Source organism: Mercenaria mercenaria, chromosome 15 (assembly GCF_021730395.1).
Source record: "Mercenaria mercenaria strain notata chromosome 15, MADL_Memer_1, whole genome shotgun sequence".
In the NCBI taxonomy this organism is placed as follows: Eukaryota; Metazoa; Mollusca; class Bivalvia; order Venerida; family Veneridae; genus Mercenaria; species Mercenaria mercenaria.
In genome coordinates, this window is record NC_069375.1 from 30297 (window position 1) to 57556 (window position 27260).

The 27260-nt window shown below is 29.9% G+C and overlaps 1 protein-coding gene across 1 annotated transcript in view; it reads right to left on the bottom strand.

Annotated features, from left to right (window-relative positions):
• Positions 1–1706: 1706 nt before the first annotated feature.
• Positions 1707–27260, bottom strand: part of LOC123559426 (uncharacterized) — a 46567-nt gene continuing 21013 nt past the window's right edge. The window contains exons 2-5 of the mRNA XM_053524391.1: positions 26228–26663; positions 25305–25376; positions 5308–5977; positions 1707–1777 (exon numbers count right to left, since the gene is read on the bottom strand). Coding sequence (XP_053380366.1) covers positions 1707–1777; positions 5308–5977; positions 25305–25376; positions 26228–26608 — 1194 coding nt within the window. The 5' untranslated portion in view covers positions 26609–26663. The remainder of the gene's footprint in view (positions 1778–5307; positions 5978–25304; positions 25377–26227; positions 26664–27260) is intronic.

The following is a 27260-nucleotide window of genomic DNA, read 5'->3' on the forward strand; positions in this document are numbered from 1 at the left end:
ATATATTTTTATCACATGTTTGATGTCACGGGAATGAAATAAAGTTATTACTAAGAGGATAATATTCGGCTTGGTTGTGCCTTCTTGTCATAATGGCACACCTAGTGTCATAATTGCCCGAAAGCCATTATAAAATTAGGTGGGCCATCATGGCTAGTAGGTACAACCAGGCGTTTAATGACCTTTTTATTATATATCTTCGCCTCATATTCATCTTGGTATTTTCATTTTACCTAAGCCTAAGCATCATTTGTATTGATTTCTTCATCAACAATGGTATCAGTATTTGACAATCTACCTGAAAATTATTCAGCACTCTTTCGCCCGCCATAATGACGTTGCTACATGAAATCAACGTCAGAACGCGCTGACATTCCGGTTACCCGGGGCCATTATGATTATGGTGCATGAGGCGCACTGCGTCATTATGGCTCCGTCAATAGAGGCCGTAATGACCGTTTTAAGCGGCTTTTTGTCACTATTTATATTAACTTATATAATAAATAAATTTAATAATACACTAGTGTAATAAAGCTCGTAATAAAGCTTTGACGTTGACGTCGCTTTAAGTAAAGGAGACTTTGGCCGAATTTGCTTGGTCTATTATAGGTACAAAAAGGAGAACTTTTGATTACAGCAGAGAAAAAAAAATGTTTTCAGTTAAGTTGGTCTGCAGTTCGCAGTTCGCAGTTCCAATTGCGAGTAAAATAAAAAGAGTAAAATGCGCAAGCAGATGTAAATCGCTTTATGATAAATACATAAGTGGAATTCGGCAGGGTGGCTGGTAAATGTAATACAACTATAATATAAAACCTACAAAAAGATAGTAACTGGCAACTGGAAAGTGATCACACACTTGTATTATCCAGTGGGTTCAAGTTCGAATGGTGGTTTTCATGTTTCTATATACTTCTTTGACAGTGTTACTGATCTTGTGTTACGCTTGAGTAACTCTCTCCTTAGGCATATAGCCAGTCTTTGGATTTATAGCTTTTTATCATATTAAATGAATGCTTTTATTTTCTACATGTACACATAAATTATGATGGCATGGGCACATTCATTGCTTAATTCGCTTCACTCATAATTTCAAGGAAGTTTGTTTGTAAATGATAAGTGTGGAGAAAACTCCATATAGATAGATAGTTTCAAAAACTAGTTTTACATGCATATTAGTATTTATCTGAAATTTATATTTCTTCCAAGTTGATAATAATTTGATTAGTTTAACATATTTTATTGCTTATACATGTATATATGCAGAGACAAGACATTTACGATATATTTAAAAGCAAAAGGGTTGGGCCCAAGTTCTTACAATATTAGCGATAATTTGTTTAGAAGTTATACACTCACCAAGATATGATCATTTTAACGTGAAAAAAAACACCTTTAGTGTATGTACATTTTCCGCCTATTTTTCCAGGAACGAGCACAGTTTGTGATCTAATATTGATAGTAATATTCTAGACACTGAATGTTTTAAATATAAAAGCTTTCGATGAGTTCTGGAAAATAGGATGACAGGGTACTTCCTTCAAACATATGATACATTTGTTTTCGATTAAAATTACCAAAAAGGAATATCAATTTGGTACATTACCTTTAATCCTACAATATTAAGGATTGTTTCAAGTAATTTTGTATATCCTGGAGTACATGAAGGGTATAATAAGACAGGAAGATAAAGTTGCAAGTGAAACATATCAATATTGTAACTTACGTTCTTTACGTCGAACATACGAATCATCCCCTGCCTGTTTTGTACCCGTATCTTCTGGAATGAGAGAAATAAATGATACAACATGTTATTACTTACCATTTACTGTTTGCAAGCGAAGTCAGGAAAAGGAGAATCAGATTTATATAAATCACCTTTTTTTATCATGTCACATTATGAAACATATCTATCAAAGGCAGCAAACATTGTAGTTATAGTTAGACTATATAAAAACAAGATGGTCATTGACCCTTAAGCGCTCACCTGTGTACAAGGCTTCAAATGTGTCTGTATACTGAGTACAGAGTTAGGTTTCTTCTATGTTAGCCTATATTATACACATGTCACACACATTTTTGAACCTAGGGCGACAATTTGAATAATCACGATAGAAATTACAAATCTGATATCACACACAAAATATCAAGGCTCTGGTTATTATTGATTCAGGGAAGAAGATTTTCTATGTTTCTTATATAAAAGCTTATGGTAAGTAAATGTCAGACACAGGGGCATGGCCATTTCTTTTACCTTACGGTAATAATTTGGACTAGTATGGTAGAGAGTCAGATCCTTATATCACATGCCAAATATCAAAGCTCTAGAGAAAGAGATTTTTAAATCTGACAGCAAAAAAACCTATTTTAACATAAAGAACGCTTATGTTCAATGAACCGGAACCGTTTGAACAATTTTGAAAGAGGGCTACCCAGAAATCAGTTGTGTAAAGTTTCATCAAAATCCATTCATTGGTTTTGGAAAAGATACTGTTTAAAGAAAGTGTTGATGAAAAGTGACCACGTCCTCTGGCAGCCATGTTTTTAGATGAATCAAAAAAATTTGAACACTATTTGTAGAAGGTCTCACAAGAATCATTTGTGTGAAATTAATTTAAAATCGGACCAACAGTTTCTCACAAGAAGATTTGTAAAGTTTCTCCTATATACATATATGAAAAACTGACCATGACCTCTGGTGACCATGTTTTTGACGAATTCCTTTTTAATTTGAAAAATCTTGGAAGACGGCCATATAAGGAACATTTTTTTGAAATTATCTAAAATCGGACAACAGTTTCACACGAGAAAAATTTTAAAGTTTCCACTATATAATGCTACAAGCAAATTTATGAAGATCAATCAAGGGGTTCGTGAGTAGAAGTTGGTTAAAACCCTTTTCTGATTCTAACTTTGCGGCCCTAAAAATGACCGAGCACCCTGATTGAACAACTTTAGGAGAGGGCCTTACAATGATGCACTAAAACCAATTTTGATGAATATCAATGAAGAAGATCATGTAATGGGTTGAAGTCATTTAAAAGTAATCTTTATCCTAGCTCAAATGGCCACTAAAATAAGCCAAGTGCCCCTATTTGAACAAATTTGGCAGAACATAGCAGACGTTATAATGATGCTGCAATCCAAGTTTGATGAAGATCCGAGAAGCGGTATATGAGAATCCTCGTTCGAAGGTTTTTCAATTTTTAGCTCTAGTGGCCTCGAAAGGGGCGAATCACACCCATCTGAATACACTAATGAGGGAGGATTTATCGAGAGGTTCAACTGTAGTAGCACATAAAAGGGACTAAGCGCCTACCATTTGAACACTAACTCGGGAGAAGACCTTGCAATGATGTTTCAGATTAAGTTTGATGAAGATCTATTAAGGTCAAGAAGGCGTAATTCAGCGCCATCTAAACGTATTTAGAGTAAACATATGGCTAAGATTTTGTCATTTGACCGTATCAATATCTTACACTCAGATAAAAACTTCCACCGTTTTTATCAGTATGTATTTTTTTTAATTTTTTTTTTTCAAATTCGAATAACGTGGGTATTATAGCTGGATAAAACCGCTCACCTCGCTGTCATTTTCAACTTCAGCTTGAAACAAAACCGGTAATTTGAATGAACTGAAGTAAAAAAAATGAAAGATCGTGCCGTTTCCAAACTTTTTACGCAAAAATTTAGAACCCGGGTCCCCCCGAAACATAATCGCTCAGAGTCAAAATGAACTATCAAAAAAAAATAAATAATAAATAAATAAATAAATAAATAAAAGGGAGGGGGGAGGTAGAGATAACGACTTCGCGGTTTGATAATTAATTAAATAACTTCATTTTTTTAATCATATTGATGGCTATTTCTTTATACAATTATAATACAAGCATATCTTTTTAAAACGCAGAAATAAAAATAAAAAAAAACAACTAGGTCGGGCTACAGATTGTTTTTAACAACAGCCATTCATGTTTAACTTTCATCTTTTAAATGAAAATTTTTAACCATTATTTTGCAATTCAGAGTTTTTAGAATAATTCCCGTTCTGAAAACTTCAAATACCTTGACCCTAGAAAATAGTCTCTTGTCTAACTCATCCAGTCAAAAATTTGCCCCCACCCTCATTCGGACCGAATGACACACTGGTTTGAAGCGTTCGCCCGCCAATCGGGCGGTCCCTAGGTTTGGTGTCCCCGGGACAGTCACTCACAGTCACTCTAAACCGTGACTAATATTTTCAATGACCCAGTTACAAGTCACTGTGGGGAAAGAGTTAGTGCTTGTGAAAAGTAAAATGTTTACGAAAACGGGTGTAACCCAACCCCGCCTCCGCCCCCTCAAAAAAATATATTCCCGGCTTATTCTGACTTTTAAGTTGGTCGAAATATGCACAGTTAAGAAGATGTGAAGTTAATGTTAGACGTTTAAAGTGTGCAGACAGGAAATAAATACGTTTTTGCACTTATGCATTGATAACCATTAATTGTGTTGGGTTTACACCGTTTTCCAACAACCTTTAATTTAATTCACGCGGTCTGCTAAGGCAAACCGGCACTCCTTCGAAAGAAATTTCAAATTTCACACTTCATGGATGGTGTATCTAGTAGGGCTAAAACTAACATCTCCGGATTCCGGGAAAATTGGGATTTCACTATTTATGAAACAGCTAAAATGGATTGAAAACTAACTGAAAACCCAAATTTATAATGCATACGCGATTCAATAAAGGCTGCATATAAAATCCTACAAACAGACAATGTGAACGTAACATTTTAAATGATCTTAATCTTCCCAATTTTCATAGCATCGTAGTGTAAAGCCTTATTTTGCATAATTTATTCTACAATTCATTTCGCTGTGATCAACTTCCGAAAGTTAGTGCCCAAAAGATACATGTTTTTTTTCTGTTCGCCAGGAAAAATACGTTAAAATTCACCAGAAAGACCCTGATTTTAGGTTTACTCTCAAACAATTAAACACATATTTGCCAAATTTCACCGGCTGACTATGCGCTACGTAACATTAGTGTTTAAGGGCGGCGAATGATATCGCAATGTTCATTAATACTAGTGAAAAAAGAGCTCTTTTGCATTAATAAAATGTTTGCAACCAATCAACGACTGTAAAAATCTAAACGCTATTCATGTCAGAACCTGTATTTCTATTAATTGAAAACGTACTATAATTAATGTTTTGTCGATAAAGAAATGGCGACTTGAATGCGTTAACGAGCCCTCAAATATACCTCACATTGCAAGATGCTTGGAAAAAAAGTTTTAGAAATAAAACTACTAAAATAATTATTACCTTGCAATTTCTTTTCAAATTCTAGTTGAGCGATCCTTTCTTTTACAGCCTTCATATGGTGCGTAACATTTTCCTTCACTGCGTCAACATCTTCTTGTACTTTTCCAACCTCTTTTGCTACGTCTTTCTTCACTACGTCAACATCTTTCTTTACTTCGGCAACATCTTTTTTTACTTTGCCAACCTCTTTTGTTACATCTTTCTTCACTTCGGCAACATCTTCTTTTACTTTGCCAACCTCTTTTGCTACATCTTTCTTCACTTCGACAACATCTTCTTTTACTTTACCAACCTCTTTTGCTACATCTTTTTTCACTTCGACAACATCTTCTTTTACTTTGCCAACCTCTTTTGCTACATCTTTTTTCACTTCGACAACATCTTCTTTTACTTTGCCAACCTCTTTTGCTACATCTTTCTTCACTATATTAACATCTTCCTTCACGCTGTCAACTTCTTTTTTAACGTTTCCAACCTCCTTTGTTACATCTAATACGTCTTTCTTTACAAGATGTATTTCAGTTTCTAAGCCTTTCTCCATGTTTCGCCAGTTTTGTATTTCTGTTTGTAACTTTTTCTCAGCCTTTGGATCAAGAGGACTGTACTTGTATCCATGGATAAATTGTTGCAGGTTTTGAACAGGATTTAGGAGATTCAGCCGATTGAGTACCTACAGTGAAATAATGATGGGGTTTAAGCTATGGCAGATTATTGGAAAGGGTTCATAATATATATAAGAGGGTAGCGCTTATTTGAATATCAATGCTCATAATGTCAAGGTCAAGGGCACAGCGTCTTAACTTTTGTACACCACACTTCAACATCTACCGTAAAGTTTGGTATGCAAACGTGTAGCAATAGTAGTGTATAAAATACCGATTTTGAAACAATCTGACCCCATTTGACCTTTAATCCTCGGTCCGAACCAACTAATGCCGGACAATTTAAAATCCACAGGTTTAAACCCAGTAAAAAGTTTTAAACACATATAATATAATGAGTTTACAGAATAAAATATATTGTTTGAAAGAAAGAAAATTTACTGATAATATAAATCCTCACTATGTTACAGCAAAAAACGGGAAAAGAATGATAATGGCTACCTGTTCGTCTTGTGGAAAATGAAATCAAAGTTTGTTAAAAGAACTATCACAGCAGTAATTTAGATATTCATAAAGCAATGTTACCTTTATTCCCTAAGAAAGGTGTAACACTCCCAGGATATAATTATTGTGGACCAGGAAATCCTTTAGATAACGACCTCCTGTCAACGAACTGGATGCAGTATGTATGGACCATGACTTTTGCTATGACAGCGGTGTAAAAAAAAAGGTACATGCGACAAAAAAAATGCTTTCCAACTTAAATAAAACTAAATTAAAACATTTGGAGAAAAGATTGCAAAACATTTAGTTGTAAAACCTATAATTAAAAACGAAATACAAACTTGGGCTGGACAGGAACAACAGTTCCCTATGGGCTTAACACCCAGACAAAAGTCAAAAAACGGGAAAAGGGGAGAGTATACCCCCGGAATAACTGTACCAAGCTACCGCTGGAGCGATGAATTAGCAGAAGAATTACACAAACCAATTAAAAGAAAATTTAGGAAACGAAGAGTGACAGTTAATGATATTGATATACTTGGTCACTGATTTAGTTGACATGCAAGCTTTTTTCAAAATACAATAAAGAGTAAAGTACTTGTTAACCGTTATTGATATATTTAGTAAATATGCTTGGTTATTCCATTAAAGAATAAAACTGGAGAATCTGTTACAGAAGCATTTGAAAAAATAGTTTCAGAAGATAGAATTCAGGACGAAAGTCCCCGAAGACTGCAAGATTCCAACAAATTTATGGGTAATGAAGGAAAAGAATTTTATAATAAAAAGTTTGAATCATTTTAAATAAATATAAGATTAATATGTACCATACATTAATGAAGGAAAGGCTGTAGTTATTGAAAGATTTAATAGAAGTTTAAAAAGAATAATGTGGAAATATTTTACAGCAAATAATACTTATACTTATTTAGATAATTTGCAGGAAATGGTTGATAAATATAACAAAACAAATACTCTAGTATAAAAATGACACCAACCGAAGCTATAAAAACTTAAATAAAGGTACTGTTTACTTCAATTTATATGGTAATTTAAAGACACCAAAGAGTAAAGCAAAATTTAAAATTGGTGATCGTGTTCACTTAAGCAAACTTAAAAGACATTTTGAAAAAGGATATACGCCAAACTGGGCAGAGGAAATATTTATAATTTATAAAATTAATAATACAAATCCCAGAACATACACTATTAAAGATTTAAACAAGAGCGCCGCCATGCGGGGCAATATACGCCCGAAGGCTTACATCATAGGATTGGAGCAAAATTTTAAGAACTTGACTGCTGTAGCCCCAAAGGACTGGAACAACAAAAGGAAAACTTCAAAAAACAAATCTAAGTCCACAAAAAAAAATCAAAGTCTACAAAAAAATCCTTATCAGGTATAGGTATGTAAAAATACACCTTAAAATTGGAGGTACCATCCATGTTGTACCACAGAAAAGTGGTCTCGGTTTTTCCCTACGGCCAATAATAAAAAAGTTTCAAAATAAGTTTTTTATAGTAACATAAAAGGGAAGTAATTCAAAAGAAAAAATTATTGTAAGTACAAAAAAGAGATCTGCCAAATAAAAACATTAGACCACTGCAATGCAGAGCAATATACACAAAGCAAAGTCATATATGACCTTTGACCCTTAAGTGTGACCTTGACCTTGAAGCGAGTCAACCGGAACATGCGCTCTGCACATCGTTACAACGTGGTGAACATTTCTGCCAAGTTTCTTTGAAATCCTTCCAGCAGTTCAAGAGTTACAGAGCGGACACGAAACAAACTGATATGACTTTTGACCCCTAAGTGTGACCTTGACCTTGAAGCAAGTCATCCGGAACATGCGCTCTGCACGTCGTCTTGGTGTGGTGAACATTTGTGTCATGTTTCTTTGAAATCCTTCAAGGGGTTCAAGAGTTATAGAGCGGACACGAAACAAACTGATATGACCTTTGACTCCTAAGTGTGACCTTGACCTTGAAGTGAGACATCCAAAACATGCGGTCTGCACATCGTCTCGGTGTGGTGAACATTTGTGTAAAGTTTCCTTGAAATCCTTCAAGGGGTTCAAGAGTTACAGAGCGGACACGAAATTGCTAACGGACAGACGGACAGACGGACGGACGGACAGACGGACAGACGGACACCAGCGTCATAACATAGTACGTCCCTTCGGGCGTATAATGATGAAATAATTCAAGGTTCATTTTATGACCAAGAACTTTTACCTACTACACAAGAGGTTTTTAGAATAGAAAAAGTTATTAGACGAGACTATAAGAAAAAACAAGCTTTAGTAAAATGGAAAGGCTACAATGAAAAATTTAATAGTTGGGTTCCGTTTAGTGAATTGGAAGAAATTTAAATTGAAAAATATTAATATTAATTATATAAATGAGTAATAAAAATCTAATTTCTAATAATAATGGAATAGAAACAATAGATCAATTAATTATTCACTTAACTAAACTAGCTGCTGCTTACAGAAAAAGTTATAAATTTTGTGGGAGAGTAAGTACTGGGTTATATATTACAGCAGGTATCTTTGGTTGCTCAGCTGCATTAGCACTTGTTCCAGCTATTCCTATATTTGTAGCAGTTGCTGGCGCTGTTCCAACAATAATTACCATATTTACTAATAGACTAAAACTTGACGACAAGAAATTTATTTTAAAAGCACATCATCACAAAATAAAACAACTAATAACAAAAGCACGGATCGCAGCTTTAGCTGTTCATGACCCTAATGATCCTGGAAAAGTAAATAAAGAAGAAGAGAAAAAAGTTATTCAGGATATTTTTACAATACTATTAGAAATGCAGAAAGAAAAAAATTATTCAACACCTCTTGAAATGCACATGAAGGAATTTAAACTTAACGGATATAAAAGTAAAAAGGAAGAAGAGTTGTATTAAAGGTTATTAAAGATTATTAAAGATTTATTAAAGATTATCAAAGATTATTAAAGATTTTTTCTATAAGTATTTTATATAAATGAGAAAAATTATATCAGTTGAAGGTAATATTGCATCAGGAAAAAGTACGTTTTTAGATATTATTAAAGAATATAATCCTAATTTTAATATAATTCCAGAACCAATTCATGAATGGCAAAATGTTATGGACTCTGATTATAATTCATATAACCTTTTTGAACTTGCTGCTCAAGAACCTTCCAAATATTTATTTCCTTTTCAGCTAACAACTTTAAACAATCATATAAAAACGTTATCTTCTGCTAAACAGTTTGATGGCGTTTCTGTCCTTTAACGTTGTTATTTAACTAACAGTAACGTTTTTACAAAACAACATCACGACAACGGTGTTATAAATGACCCCGAGTGGGCAGTATACAATCTTTTCTTAACTGATCATATTATAAAACCATACGGAAAAAACCCAATTGATGGATTTGTTTATGTTAAAACCGACCCAGAAATATGTTTTAAAAGACTTCAAAAAAGAAACAGAACGGAAGAAAACAGAGTTGGTTTAGATTATTTAGAAAAACTACAAAAATTACACGAAGAATGGTTAAACAGAATGTCTCAAGAAGGTATTACAATTTTAACAGTTGATAACAATTTAGAAAAAATGACTTTAAAATTTTATTCAAAAGATATAGATAATATAAACAAATTTCTCAAATCAATATAATTTCATTAGGTGCGTTTTTAAAGATTTTTTTCTATAAGTATATTATATATAGATGGTTAATAGAAAGGTAGATAGAATGATTATGCCAAAATTATCTAGCACTTTAGGAGAAATAATGAATCAAGACAAAAATTCATATAAAAAAGTTCTTAAAAGAAGAAATGTTATTAAATATCGGTTAAATCAAATAGTTAGCGATGAATATAAAAATCATGTCATTGATAAATTACAAAATGTTATAGATCCTTATCTTTTAAAAAATAATTTATTTGAATGGGACTGTGGTTGTCTATTAACTGAAGAAGAAAATGCTGAAAGATTATGTGATTGTCCAAGACCAAATAATATTCGAAACAATCCTAAAAAGTTATTGCAACCAATTGGGATACTAATGAAGAAAAAATATATAGAAGCACTTACGCAGCATCCAAAGACCTTAATATTAATTCAGGGTTGTTATATTTTCTGGTCCTTCGGAATCATTGATTTCAACTCATATAGATTTGAAGATTGAATACTGCTTAAGCCGGTGCTAGGGGGCGTGAGCAGTGTTGCATTTTCCATTACTGCTCATGAACAGACTCAATCAAACCGAGTCTGCAATTTTCACTCTTTGCATTGTTCTCGGTGCTTCCGAGGGATCTACTTTTCAGATTATATTAATAACAATGTGCTGCAAAGGAAAAAACCAAGTTAAAAGTGGAATATCAAACACCAGCGGAAAAAGATATAAATTTAAATATTTTTAACTTCTTTTTTGTATTTTTCCTTAGTGATTTTTTTTTCTAAATATAATATATAGATGGAAATTGAGAGATCAAAAAATCAATATTATAAGAAATTTGAAATTAAAATTACATATAGACAAGATCCAAAGAATCAATTATATTTAACTATAAACGACTCTTATAAAATACTAAAATCTGAATTTAAAAACTTTAAAAGGTTATAAAAATAAACGTTGTTTTAAAATTAACTTTTGTAAAAATGAGTGCAACTGATACAAATATAAATCAGCTTATTTTCAATCAAAGGCTTTAGAAATAATTAATACAAACGAAATAAAAAACACTTTACATCAAGCCTTTGATGAAATAATAAATAGAATTGGAAATTTGGGTTTCTAAAGGAAGTGGTGGAGAATAGAGTCAGTTGATGTCATTATATAAATAGATATAAGTATAGTCCATTGGCTGCTTCAAGTTATTTAGAATTACCAAAAACAATTACAAATCCAATGAAAGGATTAATAAATATAGAGAATGATGATAACGAATGTTTTAGTGGTGTCATTTAGCTTACAAATTTTCTGTTAAAGAAAACCCTATGAGTTTCAAATATAAAAAACATTTTAAACGATCTTGTTTATACTGGAATTAAATTTCCTGTTACATTAAATCAAATACCTAAAATTGAAGTTTTAAATGATATTAGCATTTAATATATTTGGTTATGAAGAACCTAGGGGGAAATTTATCCATTGTACTATCAAAATTATCAATACGAAGAACACTGTGACATGTTGCAAATTTTAAAATGAAAAAATAACTGATGATGACTGTAAATCATCAGAGACCCGGTAGACAGCAGTTCGGGAGCTTTCGGGCCACCGTCAACATTATGTTTGGATATAAAGACTTTAAATTAGATTAATGACTAACAAACAAACCACATAAAAAAAATATTTTTGTAAAAGTTGCTTAACATTTTATCAAGAAAGAATATTAAATGAACATATTCCAAATTTTTTTAGCTATTAATGGTACCCAAGGTGTAAAAATGCCAAAAGGGGGAAGTAAAGTAAAATTTTAAAAATTATCATAAAGGTTAGCAGTCCCTTTTGTAATTTATGCTGATTTTGAATCAATAACTAAAAAAGTTTTAACTGCTTTACCATCAACTGAATCTTCATTTACTAAAACCATATCAAATATATAGATTGTGGTTACGGTTTAAAGTTGTTTGTTGTTGATAACAGTTATACTAAACCAACCCGATTTATAGAGGTCCAAATGCAGTTTATAAGTTTATTGAAAAAATGTTGAGGGGAAGGGAATATTGCAAGAAATATTTAAAGAACATTTTAACAAAGATTTGAGAATGTCTAAAAAAGTTTGAAAGTGAATTTAAAAAAAAAAAATTTGTCATATCTGTGAAAAAGAATATATAGAAGATTCAATCAAAGTAAGAGACCACTGTCATATAACAGGAAAATTCAGAGGAAGTGCTCACTCAGAATGTAATATTAATTTTAGACTAACACGCAAAATTTCCCTGTTAGTTTTCATATTTTAAGAGGTTTGACGGTCATTTATTATGCAGCAAATAGGAAAATTTCCCAAAAAAGAAATTAATGTTATTCCCTAACAATATGGAAAGATATATGGCATTTATGTTTTCCCGACTTGGTCTTTATTGATTCATCCAGTTTATGTCTCAATCATTGGATAATTAGTTAAAAAAATTTTTCCAGAATTTAAATATTTATCTCAAGAATTAAATTGCATTGAATTATAAAAACAAAAGGTGTTTATCCATATGATCATGGATTCATTTAAAAAAATTCAAAGAAACAAAATTACCTCCTAAAAATGAGTTTTTTAATTTAAATGAAACCACATATCTGACAACGAATATGAAGAAGCAAAGCTTCTTTGGAATAAATTTAAAATTAAAACAATGGGAGGAATATCATGATCTATATTTAAAAACTGACGTATTACTTTTAGTGAGTATTCAAAAATTTTTTAGAAAATTTGTTTGGAGTACTACAAATTAGATCCTTGTCATTATTTTAGTAGCCTGGTTTAGCTTGGGATGACTGGAATTAAGTTAGATTTAAAAAACTGATATTGATATGTATTTTTTATTGAAAAGGGACTGAGAGGGAGGAATATTTTTATTTTCAAACAGATACAGTAAAGCAAAAAATAAATATATAAAAGATTATGATCCTAAACTTGACAGCAAATACATTATGTACCTCGACCCCAAATTTAACCTTTACGGTTGGGCCATGTGTAAACCCTTTTAAACCTCTGGAAACTTTAAAATTTAAAATCGAAAAACAATTCAAGAAATTAATTGCAAAAGGTAAAGTAACTTTATAGTTGAATGTGATCTTGAATATCCAAAAAAAATTACATAAAACCCACAACGATTATCCTTTGGCCCCTGAAAAATTAAAATACAGACGAATGGCTTTCTAACTATAGTAAAACTATTAAAGAAAATTGAAATAGGAAAAAGTAATGTAAAAAAATTAGTTCCAACTTTAATGAAAAAACAAAATTTTTATGTAGTTCTTTTAAAAAATCTTGAACTATATAAACAATTAGGGTTAAAAGTAACAAAAATACATAAAATATTAACTTTGATTCATCTCCTTGGTTAAAAAAGTATATTGATTTTAATTACTCAAAAAGATCTAAAGCAAAAAATTCATTTGAAAAAGGACTTTTTTAAGTTAATGAACAACTCTGTATTCGGTAAGACGATGGAGAATTTACGCAAGAGGGTTAATTTAAATTAACTCATGATGAAAATTTTATTAAAATACATAGCCAAACCTTCATTTGTTAGTTCAACGATGTTTAACAAGAATTTTTTTGGTATTCATGAATAAAAGAATGTTTGTTATTAAACAGCCCTTGTTATGTTGGAATGTGCATTCTAGATTTATCAAAATATTTAATGTATGATTTTCATTAATAATTATATTAAGGAAAAGTACGAGGGTAATTGTAAATTACATTCACTGACACTGATTCATTATGTTATGAAATTAAAACCAAAGATGCATATGAGGATTTTTATAAGGACAAAGATTTATTTGATTTTAATGATTCGAAAACCCAACTAAAAATTTTATTCGACAATAATAAAAAAGTAAACTGGATATTTTAAGATGAAGCTGCTGACATTCCCATTTTTGAATTTGTTGGATTAAGAAGTAAAATGTTTTCATATTTATTAGAAAACGAAGTAAAATGTTAAAAATGTAAAGGAATTAAAAAACTTGTTGTTAAGAAAACAATAGTTCATAAAAATTACAAAGATACTTTGTTTAATTAAACCCCAAAACTAATCACACCTTTAAAGTTATTCGTTCTGATAAACACAATCTTTCCAGTTATGTTATAAATAAAACATCTTTATCATGTTATGACGATAAAAGATATATTCTTGATAAGGGTATTGATACATTAGCTTATTCTTAAATTAACTCTTAAATTTTTGAACCAAAAAATTGTTAAACTAAATATTCATAACGTTTAAAGAATTAATTAAATAACATCATTTATTTTAAATTTATTAGCATAATTAATAGAATAGTTTCATTTTTTCTGTTATTTTTTGCATTGTAACTTTGAAGAATTACGTTTTTTTATTTTTTAGTTGTAATTTGCTTCTCCTTTATCTAATTTAATTGCATCAACAAGAAAAAATTTAAAAATGCAATTAAAATTAAATTTTTACATTATTACCATTTTGAACTTAACCAGGACTAGCATTTACGTTTTCCATTGAAATAATCCACTCGGTTTATCTTGAGTATTAACATGTTAGAAACAATGGAGGTTTTTTATTATTTGTTTTTCTATTTTATTTACTTTTTCATTTATATTATTAAATATTCCCATTATATTAATTATTCCATTTAAAATTTAAAACACAGTAATTAAATAAAGTTTTAATTAAGTTGTAATCCAAAATTTGCTTTCTTTATAATTTATATATTCTCCAAAGTTTGCTTTCTTTAATTTATTATTCCTCCAATATTTTGAATTTGCCCAAAACTATCCGACATAAGAAAATGGTATTTCTGTAGATGATGAATTTTCTAAGGATGAATGTAAACATTGTCCTTTCTTTTAAAATAAATTTTTAATTTTTTTCTGATTACATACATACACTGCCCGATTCGGGCCCACTATCATCGATTTGGGTGTTATATTTACACTCCCCCCGGAAATGTACCTGGTAAAACCCTCTTGCCCCCAAACCTAAAAAGAAAAGTGATATTTTGCATTTTGTCGACTGGTGGGAGCACTATAAAAAACCTGATATCTATTATATAAATTCCGGTTTTTTTTTTACTGAGGACACATTTTTTAATAGTACATCCGGAACAGCTAGTTTATATTCTTGGTTTGTGTTTATAAAATCTGTATAATCTACGATATTTCCAGTACCAAATTAAATGCACTAAAATAGCCCGCACCACTATTAATTATATTATTCATATAATGAATATATCCAGACACCGTGGCGATCCAAAATACTTTTTCAATTTTGTGTATGAATATGCTACTACAATTGGATTTCATCATTATAACCGCTGTTATATCAAAAGAAACACTTCAGTCTTACTTTCTCTAGTTTTTTTCCCAAAATTCTTCTCTATCTTTTCTATCTTTCCTTTTAAGTTTAAGAATTATTTCAGCTAAATCATCAAATCGTTTTGTTGTAGCAACTTCAGAAGCAGATAAATTGTAAACAACACCCTTTGTTCTAGCTAATTGTGTTTCTTGTTTTAGAAAAGCATTTTTTACTTTTGTAATTTCTTTGGGATAGCAGTATTACTTGGGTATTAGCGTAATTGATTTTCTTGTTTAGCTGATATTTCAACTAAGAGTCCAGATCATTTATTTTTTTTTAATTTTAATTATTAATTCGTGATATCTTTTTCTAACATTTCTGTAGTGTACTTAATTCCGCGTACTTTAATTGTGGCGTGTGTCAACAGTACTAATCAAGTTCCGAAGTTGTTTCTTAAATTTTCTAGCTGATCATTAATTGTGTTAATTGCTTTAGCATTGCAGTAATTGATTCTCCTTGTTAACTGATTTTTCAACTACAAAGTCCAGTTCATTTTTATGTTTTTCAACTTTAGCATTAAATTCATTAATATCTTCTTGTAATTTTTTTGTAATATTACTTAAGTTGCATACTTTAAAATTATGAGGGTTTGGTCAACAGTACTAACCCAAATTCGAATTTGTTTTTAAAGTCATTATTTTAGAATTGACCCTCTTTTTTAAGGTTATCTAATGCTGTGTCTTTGATCATCACCTCTTTGTGAAACTGCCTTTTCCAGTTCAGATTTATATTCTGCAAGTTTATTTGAAATGTATCGAGTAAATCTTGATTCCCTTTTACCATTTCAGTATTTAGTTTATTTACTTCTGTTTTGTTTTCTAACTGATAACATATTTTGTAATTTTTTCTCAGCTTCAATAATCTTGTTTTTTTAGTTCTTCATGTTTAATCATACTGTCCTTTAGTTCTTTTATTTGACATGAACTATAGCAATGTTTTGCTTAAAACTTCTATTATTTGCTCATTGTTGTGTCAGATTTCTCTCTAAGTTCTTTTATGTTTTTTTCAAAAGTTCCATTTCTTTTTCAATTTTTCTTGGAGTGAAATTATTACTTCGTTATTCTTTTTAAAATCTTTTATTAATTCTCAATTTCTTTATTTGTGCTTTAGTGTCTGTTTTATACTTTTAATATCTTCAAGATTATAGTCATCTATTACACTTTGAATTTTTTTATACATAAACTTTCTGAAACTGCATCGTTGGGTTTATCTGGATCTCCTAGGTTGATTATTTCATTACCTCCTATCTAATGCTCTGTTCATTGTGTTATCAAGTTCCCTTATTTTGTGAAGATACGTTTTCCGTTTCCTTATATATCAAATTTAACTTTACTTTTACTGTCAGGTTCACTTATTTGTTCTATATTTTTTAAAATCTCCCATTATATATTACCAGTAAATTTTTCTAAAAATCTCCCTTGGTTTGTCAATATATAGAAATCATATTTTTGATTTGTTGCATTAGCAAAAGAGTTAGGGTTAATTTTTTGTTCATTACAATCATATCATTTTCTCGTTTACCTGGACTTTCAAATAAAATATATGTGAACAGTAAATTCGGATATCTTTTGGTGTTTTATGTAAGACTGACTTAAATAAATAACACAACAGTTTTTGTGACGTCCTTGAATAAAGTATTTTGTTATTTCATTTTGAACCTTTTTATCTTCACATAAAAATCATCAAATATTACTACTTTTTGTTTTTCTGATTCAAGATTCTCACAAGGTTCAATTTGATTGGAATCAGCCGAAATATTCAAGTATTTCATTTGGATCTACTTTAATTTTTTTTGCAATTTGGCCTAAGTGGTTAATTAAACTTTATATTTAGATTGTTCTAGTTTTTTAGCATATAGATATAATTTATCATAATATATAAGAGGTTTTGAAGTATATGCATTAATGTATTTGTTTTCAGATCCAGAAGATCCACATATTAACATTTTAAAAAAATGAATCTGGCCATAAGGATAATGTGTTTAAAGTTATTAGATTTATCACTTTTTGTATCATAATTTGGAATTTCCATTTATATATAATAATACATTATTTACATTATCTTACATTATCTTACATTATTTTACATTATTTTATATTATTATATAAATGCAATCAAAACTTAATGAAATAAGAATAAGAAAAAACTTAGTCGGGCAAAAGATGAGGTCTTAGAGAAGAAATAAAGAGAGAAAAAAATTAAGAAAGCTACAAATCGGGATATGTACATGAAATTTATAAGCCCAATTATGAAGGAATAGAAAGTCAAAAAGAAAAATTATCAAGTCGTTAAAAACATTACCTGGAATAAACAACAATTGCGTTATTAGGTGATGAAATGAAAGACATACAAACATATTTAAGGTTTACACAGTATTCCAAGAACCGTACCACCCTTACCGGACTCCTCTGAACGTGTTAAAAATCTTGAAAAATATTGGCAGATTATGAAAATAAAATAAGAAAAAAACAAGCTTTAAAATCGGCTTCATCGATAGATTGGGGAGGGTGACCCGCTGGATGGGTTCCCCCAAGATGAACTTAAAAGATTAGAAGATTATGGAAGAAAAAAAATGAGGGAAAAACTGAAGAATCAGAAGAAATGGGAGCAAGACCCAAAAAAAAAGAAAAAACCCACAGTAGATTTAGATGCTTTTCTGGATAATAATGTTTTAGAAGAATATAAATATTACAAACCGTCTGAAATGTTTGACTTTTTTACTGCAGATGAATCTAATCCAGATAAAATAGATAAAGACGTACTTAAAAAATACAGTAGATGAGGTTACTGAAGATATTAAAAAATTTAAAAAGGTCCAATAACTAGCAAAAACAAAATCGAAAGATCCAAATAAGCAAAAAGAAGCAAAAGAATTAAAACTGCCCCAAAGGGGAATTATTAAAGTACAAAAACGGTTAAATCATATTCTTGGTATTTTTTCTAATATGGACAAGGAATAAAACATCATAATCCCTATAAAGTTTTACCAAATGGACAATATGGTAGTTTTTAAATTTTTAACTTAAATAAACTTTATGGTCAAAACAAATTAATTGCTAAAGATAGAATAACCCGGAAAAGAAGTAATTAATACTGATTAGAAGTAGATATGATTTGATTGATTTGATTAATAAAAAGATATAACAATAATAAAAAAACATTCAATTCATTCTAGAAAAATATTTAAAGAATAACAGAAAAATCAGGATACCTATAAATAAAGATTATGAAAATTTAAAAAAGTAATTGAGGACAAGGTTAGTGTTTGTCCATGTAATCCAAAAGAATTGGTTAATGAGTTGGAGTTAATTTGTGGTTCAATTAATGCTGGAAATAATAATGAAGAAAATAAAAAATGAAGGTATTAGCATAATTGAAAAAACTATTAAAAATGAATTCACTTTACCAAAAGAACATGAAAGGTTATTTTAAAAATTATTTTTCTTGAATTTAAATTTTAATTATATATAAATGGAACAAAAAATAGTATTAGTTCTGAAACAGTTAAAGTATAATAAAAAATACTCCGAGTGATTTTACAATCAGATTTAGTCGTTCTTTATCTTTAGATAAAAATAAAAATTATGTTGTTGGGTTTTGGGTAGTATTAACACTATGGACTACTCTTGGCATAATTTGTGAAAGATATGATAATATTAGAATTCGTTACATAAAAGGTAAAGAATGGAAAGATATTATATTTACAATGGGTTTTACAGTTACACAGATATTAATAATTATATTAGGGAAACATTAATAAGTAATAGTGATTATGAATTTGATTAAATCAGGGCATTGCTCCAATAAGTTTGGAAATTTTATTTAAGTTGTTTTAAGATTTTGATTTTCAATTAAAGATAATTTTATGTTGGATTTAGAAAAATCAAATTTTCACACATTGCTTGGATTTGAGAAAAAATTTGTAAACAAAGCTGAATGGGGAAAATACAACACCAAATATAACTAACTCTGTGGATACAATTTACATTCATTGTGTTCTTATTGATAATTTACTTGTTGATGGTAATTTCAGTGATATTTTTTTATGCTTTTTAAATACTGCAGATTTAACAAGAGTTATCCATTTACAAAAGAAACCCCAAAGAGTTGGATATTCTGAAATTAATAAATATATTATAAAATTTAATTAGAATATATATTACGATGTATTTGGTTTGAATAATTAATTTTAATGAGGTTGAAACAAGTTTTACACTAATTTTAAAAGAAATTAATTAAAAATTAAGTTTTAAAACTTTAATTAAATAAATAATTTAAAAAATTTTAGTTTTATAAATGTACAAAAAATTTATGACAAAAATAAAGGAATATTTATTTATGTTGATGCTCACACGGGAAAAGAAATCATACACGGAACAGGTATCTTTGACACTTTAACGAAATTGCTTTCAAGTTCAGCCGCATCTTCAATTAGCACAGCTGGAAAAAAAAACTCTGGAAACAGCAGGAAAAGCAGCACTTGAAAGTGGAACAAAAAAGGTTGGAACAGAAGTTGGAAATTTAGCTGCTAATAAAAAATTTTTTGAAAATTTAAAAAGAAACCTGCCCCCGGCAGTTGTAATTTAATTGTAAGGAAAATTTCAAGAAAAGAATAACAGTAAAAAAAAATAAGGAGGAGGAGGATTTCATATGAGAATAAATAGAATATTGTCAGGATCTGGGACACGTAAACGTATTAAAAGATTAATTTATAAAAAATAAAATTTAAAATTTTAATTATAATGTTTAGAACAAAACAAAATTGTGAAAAGATATGAATTAACTCCTATTCAATTAGATACAGCTTTAATTCTGTCTTGGGAATAATATTAAGCAACAAGAAAACGGATATCATTTTACAATTAATGATAGAAGGGTATATTTTGATTGGTTTAATGCTTATTTTGAAGTAAGTTTTAAAGTAAATAAGCTTGCTAATGGTAATAATTATGTGATGGAGATCAAATTGCTTTAATTAATAATGCAGCTTCATTAATTGATCAGTTAGTGGTTAAACAAAATGGAAAAATTGTTTATGATTGTAATAATTTATCAAAAGTAATAAATGTAAAGGATTTAGTTGAACTATCTAAGGATTATGCAGAATCAACTGGAACAAATTTAATTTATCTCTTTAGATACTATGCTGTTGCTGAAAGTAGGGATGACCAAGCTGAATATAATAAAGGTTTGCTACTAGGAAGTTATTAATCCAAGGTGGTAATGAGGTAAATGCTAAGATTCCATTAAATAATTATTCATTTTTTCAGGGTTTAGAAACTAATATATACCTCCAAGTCAAAAATTTAAATAACACTACAGGGTGACAGATGATGATGAATTAATTTTTAGAGCTAATGCTGCTGATGTGGTAGAGTAAATTTTAACTAAATTAATTTTGTGGGTTCCACGTTAATTTCAATGAATTTGGACTTAATCTAATTTCTGAAAGATTTACAAAAGCAAGATGGTCATACCTTCGGGAAATGGTGACACAATCAATGATACACAACAAAATAATATAACCTTTAGAATAACAGCTTGTATAAAAAACCACAACATGTATTTGTTTATTTTCAACGACCTGACAAAAATAATTCACAAGAAATAACCCACACCTGTGGATACATTTAAGGTAATGCTAATAATTATAATTGCACTTTTAGCTCCTGTCGTCTTGAAGTTGGTAATGGTGTTTTTTATCCAGAAACAGAATACACAAGTATTTTCAAGAATTATGATGATGTAATTAATTATTATTATAAACAAAATAATAAGACTACTGGAAGTCTGCTAAAAAGATCAAATTTTTCTAATTTTTTTGGATTTGTTCATTTTAAAATTGGAATATAAAAAGGAAGTAATACAGAAGATCCTAAACATATTACATTAACAGCTAAATTAATATTCCCCCAGCAGCTAATATTCGTGTTTACGCAATTGTATTGTTGAAAAAAAACAGTTGAAATAAATCTATTTGGGAAAAGAATTGTTATTTTTTAAATAAAATAAAATATAAATTATATATAATGACATCAAATTATATTGAATATAAAGTTAACCTTACAGATGGACAAAAGAAAATTTTAGCACAAGCTTATAATAATTTGAATTTCCCCATACTTTAAAACATGAACAATTACATGGAAACTTCCCTTTACTTTTAACAAAACACAAATTAATTTAAATTAAAAAAGCTGTTGCAAATAAGAAGGGATTAGAAATTAAAAATTTCAAAAAAAACAATGTCCAGTTTAAGGTCAAAATGGTGGATTTTTAGGAGCTTTGGCTGGTTTGTTAGGAAAAACAAATTTTTTCCAATGGCAGCGAAAATAGTTCCAAAAATATTAGCCCCTCTAGGCATCGGAGCCTTTCGGACTGGCCACGTACTGGTGTTAGTAAAAATACTTGGAAATGGTATGATTTCAGTAGCTAATGATAAGAGAAATATAATATCGCCATATCTTACACCAATCAAAGAAAGCAACTAGTAGGATTGGGAGTGATTAAATTAACACAAAAACAGAAACAAATGGCGGTTTTTAGGGATGTTGGCTGCTAGTTAGGAATACCTTTGATTTAAACTTTGTTAAGTGGTAAGGGACATGGCCAGGGTATTTCAGATTTATTCGCAACGGAGACCTTACAGACGAATTCCTATAGTAAAAAAAAATACAATTTATAAACAAACCAATTTCTAACTTTGAAATTGAACAAAGGGTAATACAATTAAAAATTAAAAACTTTAGGGGTGTATTTATTAGAAATAATTTACTAAAAATAAAAGTAAAGGACGAGTGTGGAATAATCAATTTAGATGACTTTGCTGGACCTGGAACACATTGGGTTTGTTACTTAAATAATATGTACTTTGATTCATTTGGACTTCCTCCGCCGGAAGAAGTAATTAAGTATATACCTGGAATCAAGTATAACAACATACAATATCAAGACAAAACAAGTACACTTTGTGGATACTATTGTTTATTTTTCATTAAAATGTTACAAGATAAAATTTCCGTTGTATGATTTATTGTATAAAACACTGAGAGTAAACAAACAAAGAGTAAAAAGAACAAACTATTATAAATTATTTTAATAAAAATAAGTTAAAATGTATTAAAATGTACCAAGACGTAATATTCTTTACTACTAACAAAAAAAGTACCATAAACGTTATATTCCTTTCTACTCCCAAAAGCGTTACGGAAGTGACGTGCGTTTACACTGTAAACGTTACTATAAATAGAAATATAGATATATAAAAATAAACTTGAACGGGGAAATGACGTGGTTTACAGTGTAAACGTTACTATAAATAAATGTATAGATATATAGAAATTCCACTAATGTTTAAAAAAAAAATTGAAAAATGGTATACGGAAGTGACGTGCTTTTACAGTGTAAACGTTTTCTATAAATAAATGTGAACATTGTACATGGAAAATTTCCCCTAATGTTAAAAATACTTGAACGGAAGTGACGTGCGTTTACAGTGTAAACGTTACTATAAATAAATGGTGAACATTATACATGGAATTTCCTTACATAGATTTTATGTTAAAAGCTGATTTTGTTACCAATTCAACTCTGTACATATTTCTTCGATTTTAAATTTCCTATTTTTGATTAAAATTCCAGTGTTTAAAGCACACTTCAATAAATTCTTATGTTTTCAATTAATTCATAAACTAAAACCAGGTTCGACAGTTGGAAAACTTGTCCGAATGATTTCGTAATTTCTTTTTTAAGCTTTTCTTTTAACGTATCCTTGTTTGTCGCTTTGTTGGCTTACATGTATCAACCAATTTCTTGTAATACTTTGAACTGAATTTTTGTAGCCCATTCTTGGCATACAAAATCTTCTTTGTAATTATCTTTTAAATGGGTTGTTAATTCCGTCAAATCTTTTAACAGGTCTGCTGTTGTATTTTTATCCCTAAAAAGAAACACGATCTAAAGAATTACATAAGTATAAGCAGGTAAAAATAAATTTATCTCTAAGAAACACAAAATAATATTTCTAAAGTTAGTGAATGAGATCCGTCAAAGATCTGCTAAAGCTTGAACATAGTGGCGTAAATGTGTTTTGAAAAGTACTTACATTATAATCGTTTTCCTTGTTTCTGTTCTATCGTTGTATGTATTATAAGTCAGCAAAGAATGTTCTGGTGTTAATCGATTAGGTTTGTGTTGCAAAATACGACCATTTTTCAGAAAATATCACGTAAATCCCATATAACATTTTCAGATAATACGTCAGTTATTTATAACCAGATTATCCGAAAATACGATAAAACGAAAGTAAAGGAAATATGTCAGTTATTTATAACCAGGTTTTCCGAAAATACAAGAAAACGAAAGTAAAGTAAATATGTCAGTTATTTATAACCGGGTTTTCCGAAAATACGGGAAAACGAAAGTAAAGTTAAAACCTGTGGATTTTAAATTGTCCGGCATTAGTTGGTTCGGACCGATGATTAAAGGTCAAATGGGGTCAGATTGTTTCAAAATCGGTATTTTATACACTACTAGCAATATATAGAACAAACGCTCAAATAAATGGCATGGCAGTTAATTAATAAACCAAGAGCAAATAACAGCTATATGATTAATTAAACATTAGACCATGCCTTACATGACACATACCATCGCTTTATCAGCATTCAAAGCAATGGAGAACATTACAACGCTTTATCAAATGACCATTTTGTATGGCTGCATTTAAAACGTAATGTACAATGAAATATTTTCATTCTGTATGTATTTTGTTTAGAAAGAATTAAACGTATGCTTTTGTATAAACAGCATTGGTGCAATAATATAAATGAAAACTCTTTATGCGATATTGTACGTGCACAATCTCAATGAAAAAAAAATATGGCGTCGTTCAAAATAATTTCAGAATCAGTAACCAACATTCATTTACAGCACAAACACTTTTTATTACAATTAAGATCACGTTTGAGACAGGAAATGTATTCAAAGAAGTCACCAAAATGCATTATCAATGTAGAATACTAGAAACTAAACAAGTTAAAAAAATATAACACTGAATAAAACCAGTATAGATTCTGGTTATGAGGTTTCTTACAAAATTAAATCCAATCCTAACACATTGTATTCGCGTTTATATCCAAAAACATTTTCAGCATAATTCCAACAATTTGTAGAAAAAAAAATCCTCACAAATAAAACGTTATTACACCCGATAATAAGGTTATAATAATCATAACACTTTGACTGAAACTTTAACTGATTCAAATATTTCAGCTGTTCTCAATTTTTTTTAGCTCAAATGACAATTATCTGAACAAAGAAAGGTTAAGTGCAAACAGTTGAATGATTAGAATCATGATAAAAACAGAGATGTTGTAAATGTATGTCGCTTCTCCTCTCATTCATTTCTATCTCCAGTTATCTTCTCTCCTACGTGCCCAATACCTAATAGTTCGAAGCTAAGTGGGAATCATAATGAAATATGGCAGTTCTTTACTAAATCAAGGTCTAGCAACTCTTGTTTTTTAACATTGCCATTAATTTAGTTTGTGCAAGATAGTATAAGTAAATACTTACTTATCAAAAGATCCCGTGCCATTAAATTTTCAATTCAGATTATTTAGTTTAAACAATGTATTTGCAGCTTTTATCACCTTTACTGTCAGTTTCAAATTCATAAAAATCCAGCATTTACAGAACGCATTTTCTTTCTGGTCTAGTGCCAGTTGATAGATTTAATAAAGCTTTCTAATGGCTAAGGTCACCTAAATTCTTATTCGTAAATTTTCTTCTATATTTGCTCTTTTGAGAAATGAGATGTAATATATATTCCTACAGTTACCTGTTCGATCTCCATCCATTTCTGCTTAAATATTGCCAGATGTATCCCAGTTGTCGAGGATATGTGTGATATCTAGAAGAAGACAAGTATAGTGTTCATCTCACTGCTCAAACTTACTAAGACAAACGTTTAATATCATTGAGTTGTCTTATAAAATGAATATTAAATAGTATATGAACAGAAGCTATAGGAGTACAGCAATTCTCAACTATTTCTCAACACTACGGAAAGTTTATTGAAATTTCAAGATAATGAAAAAAAAATATATATATATAATAGTAGGCGAATTTGCTGCTAGAGATTTTTACTTTGTCTTTGATTGTGTCTTGTTTGACATTTTGAAAATCTCGCATGTCATAAGACTAACGATTTTAAAGCAAATATTAATTGATCATTGTATTATGTAACTCAATTCGAAAAAAGGATGTATCAACGGGATATATGACAACTGATATTGCATGCGCTGTTAAACAAAACAGCACTTTGGCACATCAATGGGATATCAGTGTGGGATATCAATGCACAGAAAACCATAATAGAGCTGTTGCGCATGATATTTTAAATTACTTGTGAATATGATATAATAAATATTATTATATTAATGCACCTACATGAGATTTGCATTTATTTGGTTATTTACGTGAGGTGTAATAAGTCTGAATATAATTTGATATATAAGAAATTCAGTTTGTAACATTTCCTGGTGCTTTGGGACCATGAAGGCCATTAAATATCTGGGTAATAGGGTTCCGCTTATGCCGGTGCAAGGGGGCTGAGAGGTGTTGCACTTTCCACTAACTTTCATAATCTCATAAACAGACTCAATCAAACCGAGTCTGCTATTACTTTGCTTGGATGCATTCTATGGAAATCCATATAGATTTTATGTCTTTCATTTGCAATGTAATAAAAGTTAGACTTACTTCATTTCTGAACATTCTCAATCGACATAGCTCTGCTTCAAGCGAAGTGTCTCCTGGCTGTGGTATCACATTCCATGCAAAATGTTTATTTAAACCGCAACATTTCAGGTTCCGTAGCAAACATATGACAAGCGTGAGATCAAAGTCAGCTATAGTTGGGAGCTGGCCACTCTGTGGATACAGCAAATCAAATTGTGTCTGAGTTATTGCTTTACTTGCCCTCAGACGATTAATTGTTCCCTTTTCATTATTCAGAAGAATATTTAGCGGGACATTTGTTCTCTTCTGATCAAATATATTCCTTACGACTGCAGTTCCTCCATCTATAATTAATGTTTGGAGTCGGAAGAGGTAAACTCGATTTTGAGGTACTTGTGCCATATTTAAAACTCTCTAAATTGACATCTTATCAAATGAACCAGTTGTTGCATCGAACCTGTGGATATAATCATACGCTGTACGACTATTTAATAAAAACATATTTGCAAACAATTATGCTTATATATTATATTGATACATAACGTAAGATATTAGGCTTATGCATAGATATTTGCAAGTTATTATATTCACACATTGATATTTGCAAGCTATTATGTTTACACATTGATATTTGCAAGCTATTATGTTTACACATTGATATTTGCAAGCTATTATGTTTACACACTGATATTTGCAAGTTGCTTTACTCGAATATTGTAATAAATGGGGTTTGGAGGTAAATGTGCCCAAAACTGCTGTTCGTAAGAGAGGTGGTCTGAAAGCCGATGAAAAATGGACATGCGGAGAAAATGTTACAGAGGTAGTCAATGACTTTAATTATTTAGGGGTTACACTTAATTATACTAGAAATTTTAATTTAAATACTCAAACCTTGTATGGTAAAGGTTTAAAAGCTCTTAGTACCCTCATAGCTAATTTAAAGAAATATGATACAAAACGAAAACTGGCGTTACAGCTATTTGATTCCTTTGTGGCATCGACAATTATGTATGGTAGCGAAATATGGGGTTTTTCTCAGTCGAAAAAAATAGAA